The sequence below is a fragment of the Triticum dicoccoides genome, chromosome 2B, assembly GCF_002162155.2.
Source record: "Triticum dicoccoides isolate Atlit2015 ecotype Zavitan chromosome 2B, WEW_v2.0, whole genome shotgun sequence".
Taxonomy (NCBI): domain Eukaryota; kingdom Viridiplantae; phylum Streptophyta; class Magnoliopsida; order Poales; family Poaceae; genus Triticum; species Triticum dicoccoides.
Window position 1 is genome coordinate 750,419,388 of NC_041383.1, and position 12,192 is coordinate 750,431,579.

General features: G+C 45.8%; 1 protein-coding gene and 1 long non-coding RNA gene across 3 annotated transcripts; one reads left to right on the plus strand and one right to left on the minus strand.

Annotated features, from left to right (window-relative positions):
* Positions 1-4,396: 4,396 nt before the first annotated feature.
* Positions 4,397-8,314, plus strand: LOC119366064 (4-hydroxy-tetrahydrodipicolinate synthase 1, chloroplastic). Of its 2 annotated transcripts, XM_037631727.1 has the most exons (3): positions 4,398-4,655; positions 6,071-6,151; positions 7,156-8,314. In XM_037631727.1, the coding sequence occupies exons 1-3, from the start codon at positions 4,498-4,500 to the stop codon at positions 8,081-8,083; spliced, it is 1,167 nt and encodes a 388-aa protein (XP_037487624.1). In that variant the 5' UTR covers positions 4,398-4,497; the 3' UTR covers positions 8,084-8,314. The 2 variants fall into 2 exon arrangements, with proteins under 2 accessions (XP_037487625.1, XP_037487624.1); XM_037631728.1 differs by lacking the exon at positions 6,071-6,151 and having other exon boundaries at positions 4,397-4,655.
* Positions 8,315-8,593: 279 nt separating this feature from the next.
* LOC119366065 lies at positions 8,594-11,455 on the minus strand. Its single transcript, XR_005175904.1, has 3 exons — positions 11,052-11,455; positions 10,729-10,931; positions 8,594-9,263 (listed from the first exon to the last, which is right to left on the minus strand). It is a non-coding gene; the product is annotated as an uncharacterized LOC119366065 (long non-coding RNA).
* Positions 11,456-12,192: the final 737 nt, after the last annotated feature.

The window sequence follows — 12,192 nt, forward strand, 5'->3', positions numbered from 1 at the left end:
CCACTAGCTACATCTTCGCACGCAAGGAAGTGCGTCCGGGCAAAAAAAAAACGATTCGCCCCCTGACTGCTGGGACCCACCAGCTACATCTTTGCACACAAGGAAGTGCATCCAGGAAAAAAATGATTCACCCCCTGACTGCTGGGACCCACCAGCTACATTTTCGCACGCAAGGAAGTGCATGACAGTCGGGACCCACCTGGTCGAAGCGTACGTAGCATTGTCAGTCTGGTCGCGAACATGTACATACATATATACTGGTCGAAGTAGAGGCGCGCACGTTTCGTAGTAGAGGCGCGCACGTAGCATATACACGTACGTACAATGGCCAGGGTGCAAGAAAGAAAATACGGCCATGTATGTGTACATACGGGCGGGGTCTCGAACGCCTACTCGCGCATACGTACGGCCAGGGCTCGTGTACATGGCTGAGTCGGAACGGAGAAACAACGTCGTCGTCATGTTCATGGGAAGGTAACGGAATGCATCGTGTTCATGGGGAGGCACCGGAATGCGTTGTGTTCATCGGGAGGCAATGGAACGCGTGGGAGCCAACCGGCTGGGTCAGAACGGAATGCATGGTTGTATTCATCGGGAGGGCTTGGACGGAACAGGCGATGGAAACGAGGCCTGGCGTACCGCAGAACAGAGGAAACGGCCTTGTGTTCGACCAGCCACGTTCGAAACGGGATCCTGTTCATCAGGAGGGGTGTGGTGTACCGCAAAACGGAGGAAACGGACCTCCTACGGTCGAAACGGGGGTCCTGTTGATCGGGAGGGGTGTGGCGTATCGCAAAGCGGACGAAACAGACTTGTGTTGGAGCGCTACGGTCGAAATGGGGGTCCTGTTCATCGGGAGGGGTGTGGCGTACCGCAAAATGGGACTCCACGGGATACTGTTCATCTCCACCGTCGACCTCCTCTAGTCTCCATGGGCTACTGTTCATCCACCGTCGACCTCCTCCAGCCTCCACCTGCGACTGTTCATCCACGGGCTCCTGTTCATCCAGCCTCCACCGCGCGCTACTCCACCGGCTACTGTTCAACCACCCCTCTCCACGGACTCCTGTTCAACCACCCCTCCACGGCTACTGTTCATCCACCCCTCCACTGTCTATTGTTCATCCAGCCCTCCACGGGGTCGTCCTGTTCATCTAGCCCTCCACGGGGTCCTGTTCATCCAGCCCCAACCGGATCGATCGATCGGGGTCCTGTTCATCCAGAGGCAACGCCACAGGTCCTGTTCATCCACTCCCATCGCTCACTGTTCATCCAACCCCCCCCCTCCCGCAACGCTCACTGTTCATCCAGAGAGGCAGCATCGATCGGCTTCAGTTAGCAGCAGTAGCGAAGGAATCACTCGATCGGGTTCGGTTTGCAGCCATCGATCGATCGCTCAGGTTCAGTAACGTGTAGCCTGCAGTGCAATCGCTCGGGTTCAGTTAAAGCCCAACGCCTCTTTCGGGTTCAGTTAGAGCCAACGCCTCGCACACACGCGCGTACATGTACGAGAGAAACGCGCATCGCTCGGCCCCCGACCACCCACCGTAACCGGGAACTCCCCGAAATTTTCCTCGCCCTCGCTTCTACCACGGTTTTTGTCCGTCATGGACGGCCCAAAGAATGTCATGCAGCTGCGTCTCCAGCCCGCCCAGGACGAAAAGCCCATTTTCTGTCATGATTTTTTGTCATAGAAGTAGGAGCCCACCACATCTATGATGATACCGGGTTTTGTCACAATTATCGTTATAGAAGTGTCATATGTATGACAGAAAAAAAATTCGTTCGGCCCAAAATGTCATGGATGTGTCTTCTTTTGTAGTGATTACAATCCCAAAAATCATATAAGCTAGACCTAAAAGAATGTTTAGCTAAAAAGTCGACAATCTGATTGGCTTCTCTGCAACAAAAGCAGTAGCTAACATTTTCGAAATATGTAGCAAGGAGGATACATTCCGCTAGTACCGCCACATCAGGCCCCAAATAATCATTTGAATGTGTAATTGCTTTCACTGCGAGCATACTGTCGGATTCAGTGATCATCTTGTCGCATCCAATGTTTCGTGCCAAGAACAGACCGTTCCGGATTGCACTCATTCCGGCAAATTCTACGTTACTAACATGTGGCAAGACCCAGGTCGCGACACCTATGAAGTTTCCTTTGTAGTCTCGCGCCACCGCTCCGCTAGAGCCAGAGAGTGTCTCAGCATGAAAAGACACATCAACATTGATCTTTACAGTCCCCTCCATCTGTTTCTTCCAAGTATGAATTTCCTTACGGATAGGGTGATCAGTGTTGCTGCTTGAACAAAATTAGTTGCCAAAACTCGATCTGGAACAGTTGTACGGTCTAGCGACTATATATTTTCTCCTTTAGAAACTTTCCACCAATGTACCACATAGCAATCAAGATTAATTTAGTCGTAGGTTGACCGTCTACTCTCGCCCGATTTTTCAATAAGATTTCCAATGTAACAGAACTAGAACAATCCTAAGCCACCGCCTGTTGTATAGTATCATTGAGTCCAATTTCTGTCCAAACCTTCTCTGCATACTCACAGCTGAATAGGGTGTGCTGGATGTCTTCATGCCCAATTCCGCACCTTGGGGGCATTGGGGGTAAGACTGGGATGTGTGGTCTGGCCAGTACACCTAATCACAAACATCACACCTTTAAGGACCCTCCACCCGAAGTGTTTAATCTTGCCTGGTAGTTGAAGCTGCTAGGTTCCTGATCTGGTTTGATGCCAAGCTACAAAGTCATCTATAGCCTTAGTCCAGAGAGGAATTTGTAAGATTCTGTTTGTATCCATGGGCCAAAAAACGGACCTTATGAGATCAACATTCCATTGTCCCTTATAAGGATCTATATTTTCCTCCACTTTGGTTAGCATCGTTCCCTCTATTGGGGTGATAATTCTCCAAGATTCACTAGAGGGAGTCCAGGGGTCTTTCCAAATATTTATTTGCAAGCCCGAACCTACTCGCCATATGCAACCTGTTTTGAATGTCTGAATACCGGTCACAATACTTTGCCATGTGAACAATGATCCTTTCTTCGGTCCAACCTTTAGAATGTCCCTATTAGAACAGTACTAGCAAAAGGGCCCGTGCCTTGCAACGGGAGATTTTTTTTTCATAATCTCCGATGGCCATGACCACCTTTTGCCGTATCGCGGAGATATACTACCACTCTCAATTTCGTAAAATCATGAACAATTTTTGAAATCATGAAAACAATTAAAATCGTGCACAAATTTGAAAGCGTGAACATTTTTCAAATTCGTGAACACTTTTACACATTTTCAAAAATCAAGAACATTTTTTGAATTCATGAATATTTTATACTATTTATAAACATTTTTGAACAAGTTTTTTGAATCAGCAAACATTTCTAGAATCGAAGAACATTCTTTTGGAAATTGGTGGAACCATTTCTGAAATTCACAAACATTTTTTTGATTTAACGAACATTTTTTTGATTTAACAAACATTTTTTTAAATGCATGACCATTTTCTGAATCAGCGAATTAATAAACTATTTTTAAGTCATGAACAATTTTCTAATTTTGAGGATATTTTTTCATTCATGCACATTTTTTGAATTGGCGAAATTTTGTTCAATTTCATTAACTTTTTTAATACACGAACTTTTTAAAAAATCATGAACACTTTTGATTTCCCGAACACTTATTTGAAAAATTACGAACATTTTTTGATATCAAAAACATTTTTGAATCCACAAATATTTTATGATTTATTAAATATATTGTTTAAAAATTCTTGTTTTTCTAAATTTTTGTAACATTTTTGAAGTCCCAAATAATTTAATGTAGTAAAATATGAAATCATAAAAAAATAGAAAAAAACCAAATTTAGAAAACAGGCCGCCCGGATATGGGCCTACCCAAACTGGCTCACTGTGTCTTCTCCCAGCGCGCAGAGCGCGGCATAGGAGGTCCCTACTGTATGGGCCGGCCCAAGCGGGGGGATTTCCCTGTGTGAAACATTTTATTATCACTTATAGGTGGCATTGATGGGTAATATTTTGCCACTTCAGGGGCAATTTGCGTGGCGTACCGCTAGAAGCAATAGCCTCATTTTTATTTGATATAGATATAGATGCACAAAGAGATTTCGGATATTTGAGTAGTCGTCAACATTGCTTTGCTAATATATAGGTAGTCTTGACAGTCTGCACTTGTTTGACTGGGCCATTTGAATGATGAAGTCTGGAAAAAAGGGGGCCATATTGGGCCTATGTCCATATGGGCTAAAACTCTATTCTCCTAAGATTAAACCCAAAATATTTTAGACCGGCACTCTTTGGCGAGCCACATTTGGGCAGCGGTAAAACATGTCCAAAGTCCAGGCTCACTCGTCAGGCACCAATTTTGTCCAGGTATCCCACCAAACCAAAGCCCTAAATCCCTCTTTCGGAAGATAGGAGCCGCCCCCTTTCGTCGTCGCCGCCATCGCCGTTCTACAGCTGCCGCCATGCCGTACCTCCAGCCCCCGCGCCCCCACCCCCACCCCCACCCGACCTCCCGCCTCTCGCGCGCGTCGCCGCCGTCGCCGTTCCCGTTCTTCCCCGCCGGGACATCGCGCTCCGGTCGTCTCCAACCCGTCCCAGTCTCCGGCCACTCGGCCTCGAGGTACGGGTTTGTTTCCTTCCGGCGATTAGCCACTCACCATTTTTGGGCTTGCCGGCACACCATCAACACCGGCACCTGTGTGTGGGCTACTAAAATCGAAACAGCTTGAGAGTATTTCTGTGTGAATTTCAGCTTTGGGTTCCAGGATTTGTTGGGTCACTTGATGCTAATCATTGAGATTGGGTAAAATAGAGATTTAGGGCCTGTTCGGAGACCCGCCGCTCCATGAGGCCGCTCCCGGAGCGGGCGGAGTTTCAGTTAGAAATCGTGGAGCGCGCATGTAGGTACTCCACAGATTCCGAAATTTCAGGGAGCAGGTGGATATCCGAACATGCCCTTAATGCCTGTTCAGTTCCTCTCCGCTCCCTCGACTGCACTCCCGGAGCGGAGCAGGCTGCAGCTCATTTTCCCGGAGCGGCTCAAACCGAGCTCCACAGCTCCGCGGAGTGGAGAGATTCCGAACAGGCCTTTAATGATTACTTCTATTTCTAGACTCAGAATAGTTACTGTATTTATTTGGGAGCCTAAAATAAAGGATAACGACGACCCGTCTTTGCTCTTATCTTGGATTAGTTGGCAGCAAACGTGTGGGGGGCTGTTTGGCTGACGGCTGTACAACTATTTCAGTGTGAAGGTTGCTTCTCTTTTTCTAAATTAAGGAAGCATATTTTAGACTAGCAATTTAGCAAGTACGAGTGACTAGACAATGCTGTGGTGGTTGTTTCAGTCTGTATTTGAGCTGTCATTATTCAGACTTTGTGATGCCTTGATTTCTGTTAATGAAAACCTGAAGCCTTGAAGCCTCTTGCTCGAAAAAAGAAGAAACTAGTTGCAGTAGGCAATGCCAACTTGTTTCCTGAGCCACATGCATCACGGTCTTTGTAGTCTGCACTTGTTTTATTCAAGGGCGTATTTTAGGCTAGCAACTTAGCAAGCAGTAGGATTATGCATGCTGTGGTGGTTGGTTCAGTCTATATTTGAGCTGCCTTTAGTCAGACTTTGTGAATCGTGATTTCTGTCAATGGAAGCTTTGAAGCCTCTTGCTCATAGAAAGAAGAAACAAGTAGCTGTACCCACTGCCAACTTGTTTCCGGAGCCACATGCAGCTTGGTAGGTAAACACAAGAAGGTTCCATTAGTCTTGGTAGTCTGCACTTGTTTTATTCAAGAGGCTGTATATTTTAGAAGGAAAGAGGCTGTATTTGCAGTATGTCTACATCCTACAATATGTACAACTTCCCATCTCGATTATTCAGGATTGTGATCGTTTTGATATGTGTACTTTTCCTTCAATCATCGGGACTAGGATGGGTTTTAGCTCTCTTTTTTCGCGCATTAGTTTTACCTCATTTACTCTGCCTATATTCTGCTTTACTTCTGAAAGCAACACACTAATACCAAAAAGTGCTTGTACAGGGTTAGTAAAGGAAAGTTTGCAGTTGCAGCCGTCACTCTAGATGATTATCTTCCGATGCGAAGTACTGAAGTGAAAAACCGGTGACTTGTTTTCTAAAATATGAAAGCATTAGTTTCTTGTTCTATTCATTTCATCATAGATTTGCTAATACTTTTAGGTTGATGACATTGAACAAGCTGTTAATTTTCTTGTATACTGTAAGCTAACAACAATGAACTCTGTTTTGTCCTGGGATTATATGACTCGGTTAAATTTGTATTTTGGACCTTCTATTTCCCCACTGCCTCATTTTAAAATTTAGGATGTTTTGGGAACTTCTGCTTTTAATGACAACTGCCCTTAGCTTTTATTATCGCCGTTCATTTAGGTCAAAGTAAAAAAGGTATTCCTACTTATTGATGGAGATTAAGTCCATTTGACCTATTTTTAGATGTCATAGTAGTACAATGGCAGAACGGATACAGTCTTTAGGGCCAAATGCTTTACTAGCACAACATATGATGATCATGTTTGTCCCCTACCATTGGCTGATGCATGGGAGGAATACGACAACTCCCTAAAGGTACCACGAAGCATAAAAATGAAATAAATTTTGTTTTATCAGAGACAAGGGAGGGAAGGATGCGGGGAAAAGATGTCAACATATTGTGTAGTTTTAACACCAGGGCTCATTTGTATAAGTTCTCATTTTCCCTAATGTACCACTCTAGTGAATGACAACATGACCAAGAATAACTGTTTAGCTAATAGAGAAACGTAGAATGTTATTATTATCTTCCTTTATCAAGTCAGTTCTGTGAAAGTAACCTAGTTTTGGTGAATTATCCCTTGTCTCGATAAGGTAATCAATTGTTGTAGTTGGGAGAGTTTTAAACTAAAGAGTCTGGGCTGGAAAAAAATGTATAATCTGTTATATGCTTTGTTCATTCTGCTACTGGTACAATCCTGGTGAATGAGTAACCGAACGATTCTGTTTCTTAGTAGTCACATGACTAACATGGACCATAATGTTTGCACACAAGTATTTAATGGCTTTGATACACGTGTGCTGCTCATGTCTGATATTTCTCTGTCTGATGTGCAGGACATCAACAGATGGAATCAAAAGCCTCAGACTAATCACAGCGGTCAAAACCCCCTATTTGCCAGATGGAAGATTTGATCTTGAAGCATACGATTCTCTGATAAACACGCAAATAAATGGCGGTGCGGAAGGTGTAATAGTTGGAGGAACAACAGGAGAAGGTCACCTCATGAGCTGGGATGAGCACATCATGCTCATCGGGCATACTGTTAACTGCTTTGGAGCCAACATTAAAGTGATAGGCAACACGGGAAGTAACTCAACCAGAGAAGCTGTTCACGCGACAGAGCAGGGATTTGCTGTTGGCATGCATGCAGCTCTTCATGTCAATCCTTACTACGGGAAGACCTCAACTGAAGGCCTGATCTCTCATTTTAAGGAAGTCCTCCCGATGGGCCCAACAATCATTTACAACGTGCCATCCAGGACAAGTCAGGACATACCTCCACCAGTCATTGAGGCGCTTTCATGTTACTCAAACATGGCAGGAGTGAAAGAATGTGTCGGACATGAGCGGGTTAAGTGCTACACCGACAAAGGCATATCAATATGGAGCGGCAACGATGATGAATGTCATGACTCAAGGTGGAAGTATGGCGCTACTGGAGTCATTTCTGTGGCGAGCAACCTTGTTCCCGGTCTCATGCATAGCCTCATGTTTGAAGGGGAGAATGCGGCGCTAAATGAGAAGCTACTGCCTCTGATGAAATGGCTGTTCTGCGAGCCTAACCCGATCGGTCTCAACACCGCCCTGGCTCAGCTCGGCGTGGTGAGACCTGTTTTCAGGTTGCCGTACACTCCCCTTCCTCTTGAGAAGAGGGTGGAGTTTGTCCGGATTGTCGAAGCCATTGGACGTGAGAACTTTGTGGGACAGAAGGAGTCCCGGGTTCTGGATGACGATGATTTCGTGTTGATCAGCAGGTATTGAATATGTGTGTGAGTTCTTTGTGTCCAGTGTATGCTGACGAACAGCGGTAGTGTCACAGTGTTGTTTGCGGATCGTTTAGACGCTTCGTTTGTTCACCAGTCATTTGTTGATCTTTTTCTCTGACTGCATGTTAATTTGGAACCCGTTTGGTTTCTTGGCACCTTGTGATACCAGTTCCAGTAAGATATGAGAATAGCTTGAGACATGTACAGTCGGGTTGTTACATTTTGATGTTTTGTGCCAGATTCAACCATTTGCTGGGAGTCAGTCAATCCACTCTTCACTGCCCTTCCTCTTGCATTGGCGCGCACATTACATCCACATGGCATCACTCGTATCAACAGCAAATTCGCGCTAGGCTTGGATGGAATTTTCATCTCGAATTTCCAGCCTTTTAAGCTTCGACTCGAATGGCTAGCTTACAGGTTGGAACGAAGCAGCAGGTGTAGTCTTTCTTGGCGTCGGCGGTGCTGCTGCTGCTGAGACGTCAGTCTCCCACCCTGGAACTGCTAAAGCAAGACAAAAATATACTCCCTCCGTCCCGAAATTCATGTCGCGGGCGCAGTACAGTGTACATTTTGCGAAAAACACCTCACAATTTTAAAACAGTAGCAAGCACGTCCTTGACTCCTTCTGCTTCCTCTGTCCGCCGCCCGTGCGTCGCCAGGGGCCGGCGCCGCGGGATTCCGCCGCCGTGCTGGAGATTCCTGCACTCACGGCTCACCCGCAACCACGCGCCGCCGCCCACCCGCCACCAGCTGCCCGCGGATTCCGCCGCCCAACGCCGCGACCACCAGGCGAGCTGGTCCTCGATCCGTCGCGACCACCTGCGTGATAACGCCGCCCACCTGCGCGACCAGCCACTGCGGCGCCGCCCACCTCGACCTGCACCGCTGCCAACCTCCGCGGTTCGGTCGCGATACTTCCCCGTGCCCCGTCTCTGCTGCTGGGAGACTCGGATCGTCGGCCCCGTCTCTGCTGCTGGGAGATTCCGATCGCCGGCCCAGTCTCTCCTTCCCCTCCGGCTCCTTCCTAGTCGACTGTGTTGCCCCCCGACGCCTACTGCTGCTTCTGCTTCTGCTTCAACCAAACGAACTCTGCTGCTGCTTCTAATTGTCCTGCTTCGAGCAAAATTTAGTGGAATTGCCCGGCCTCTGCTGCTGCTGCTAGGTAGGTAGTCCTGCGAAATTGGTAATGTTAGTTTGGAAACATTCAATCATGTTAATTATGGAAACATTCAATCATGTTAATTATGGAAACATTAGATCAGGAAATGGGATTTTGTTACTTTTGGAAACATTCAATCATGTTAATTATGGAAACATTAGATCAGGAAATGAATTTTGTTAATTTTGGAAACAATTCAACCATGTTAACTTCGGAAACATTCAATCAGACAAGATTTTGGCAACTGGAATTACTACGGCATGGATTATGGACTCTCACCTGATCATCATCTATGTTCAGGTTCTAAAAATATTCAATCAGACAGTTTGGACTTGTGGCTGTACTTTGCAATTTAAATATGTTCAGGTTGTAAAAATGGGACAGCAGTATAACATCAAGCAAAACTCTTGCAAATTTTCAGTTTCGACAGTGTCAAAGCATACAGTAGTTTTGACAGTAATTTTGATAATTCAAGCAAATTAATTTTTACAACCTGATAATTTTGATAATTCCAAACAAAGAGTTGGGGCATGCCTGTTTGATAAACCACTCTAAAAAAATGACCTGTAATTTTGTCATTTACTCCAAATCACAAAGAAAAGATACGAAAACCATATGTCCAAAGCATGAATCACAACAAGAAACTCTAAAGTTGAATGATGTGAAGTGAATGAACTAAAGAAGGACCAAGCATGTTGTGTGTTGTATGTCAGGTTTCAGTTAATCTTCTGTATGAACTAAAGAAGTGAATGATGTAAACAGAGCTTGATCCCCAGGTTTCAGGTTTCAGGATGTAGAAAGTTCACTTAACATAGTTATTGATCACCTAGTCAAGTCTGTGATCACCTAGTCTGTGATGTGACAAATGGAGGAGCATCAACCTGCACCTGTCTGACGATGCATTTTTGGGGGTTCACATATCATACAAGTTCAGAGATAAAAACAAGATCTCCTAACAATCTACTCTAGGATAAAAATATAACTCTGTTTAGTGCTAGCTTTCTTCCTAACAAAGTTACTGCTCCTAAATATGGACACACTTTTTTTTTGATTTACACAAGATCTCAGAGTGAAGGACACTATGGGGTACTCCTACTCCTAATGTAGTTGCAGCTACTCCTATTCCTTCTTCTACTCTAGCTGCAGTAAGCAATATCACCAGCCAAACAATATCTGCAGTAGTATCTCAACAAGCAGTACTAGCTGCTATGGAAGCGGCCATGGATGCATCAAACAAATTTAAACGATGCTGCTATTCAAAAATTAGATGGAAAAAGCTCGAGATAATTGATCATGACTACTGTCACATGACAGATTACTCCTGTACAGTACTGTGCCATTTTTTAAGTGCAGACTAAATTCTATAAGTGCACGCTAATTCTAGAAGTGCAGACTTTTAGTTGTGAGATTATACAACAGGAACATTCAGTCTCTAATTCAGATGTTTGCAGTTGAAAATGCAGCAATTCAGGAATCACCTGAATCAATCCAGACCACTGCCGAAGATGTCCTTGAACTGCCACTCCTTCCACCTGAAGATGTTGCTACTCCTTCAAAGCACAAACTTTCAGACCAGAGCATGCAGCAATCCAACAGAAGATTTCGCCACTCCTTAAACTGCCACTACACACACCCAATCGTCGGCCTTGAGCGAAGCCGACTTGTTCCTCACATCAAACTCCTGTAGAAATCCAAGAAGATGAAGAAATTGGGTGGACATGGCCCGACCAATCCAAGACGATAAAGAAGAAATTGCAATGGGCGCAGTAGATCGAAGGGAGGAGAAGTGGAAAAAGGAGACCTTTGACTCCGGCGGGCTCCTGGGTGAGCTCCTCCACCTGCCTCTTTGCGATCCGCCGAGCAGCCGCCGCGCAAGGAGTGCGAGAAAGGAGGGAGCCCGTCCGCCGTGCCCCGCCGCCGCGCAAGGAGTACACACATGGCCGTCGGACAGGAGCAGCAGAAGGATCGACAAAAAAAATGCATGCTTCACGTTGGGGAACGAGGTGGGGAACGAGGCGGCGTGGGGCATGGGGCGGGAGGAGTGGTGCCAGTGGGGGCGGCGTGGGGCGGGATGGGTGGTGGTGGAGAGGGGCGGCGGGGGCGGAATTGGGCGGCAAGACGGCGCCCGTCGTCGGGAGGGGTGGTGGTGGAGAGGGGCGGAGAGAGAGGAAGAAGAGGGACCTCGGGTTCAGTCGGGAAAAAGCCGAGTACTAAATTGCAAATATCCACTTGCGACAAGAATTACGGGCGGAGGGAGTACATGCTATAGCTCTAGCTCTGCATCAAAGCTGCTCTAGCTCTGCATGTTCAGCATGGATGTTCAGTTAGGGCATGTACAATGGTGGCATATGGATACATATGCCCCGTGACAAAAAGTAATTTAAAGCATCTATATTAATTTTTTCTCTCCAATGCAAGCTATCACTAGTGAGCCTCATTAAGAAATAAAAAATAAAGACTCTAGTACGCATGCATCTCTACTTTTCACTCCAACCTTTTCAGCTTTTCAGCTTTTTCTCTTCAAGCACCCGCCTCCTGAAGAGGATCCTGCTTCCCTATCCGAACCTACTTTACGTCATATCCGATCCTACATGGCATGCGAGGCATCACCTTGAGGCTATGCATTGTACATGCCCTTACGAGACTTCGGAAACATCTGTCAAAGCTGCTCTAGCTCTGTATCAAGGCTGTAGAAGTAGGAGTGTCATGTCAACACTCTTCAATGTTTAAGCAATGCGTCACTCCGTTGGGGACATCAGTTTCTAGGTTAAAACTTATACTCCCTCCGTTTAGGTGTGTAAGTCATCTTACGAAAACCAAATAATCCCAAAACACTTAGGTGCGTGCATTAAATTCTACCTCGTTTCTTGTTTCTTAGACATATCAACCAATAAGAGAAGTAAGGTGTCCATGCTTTTAATGACTTAAGACTACCAAATACG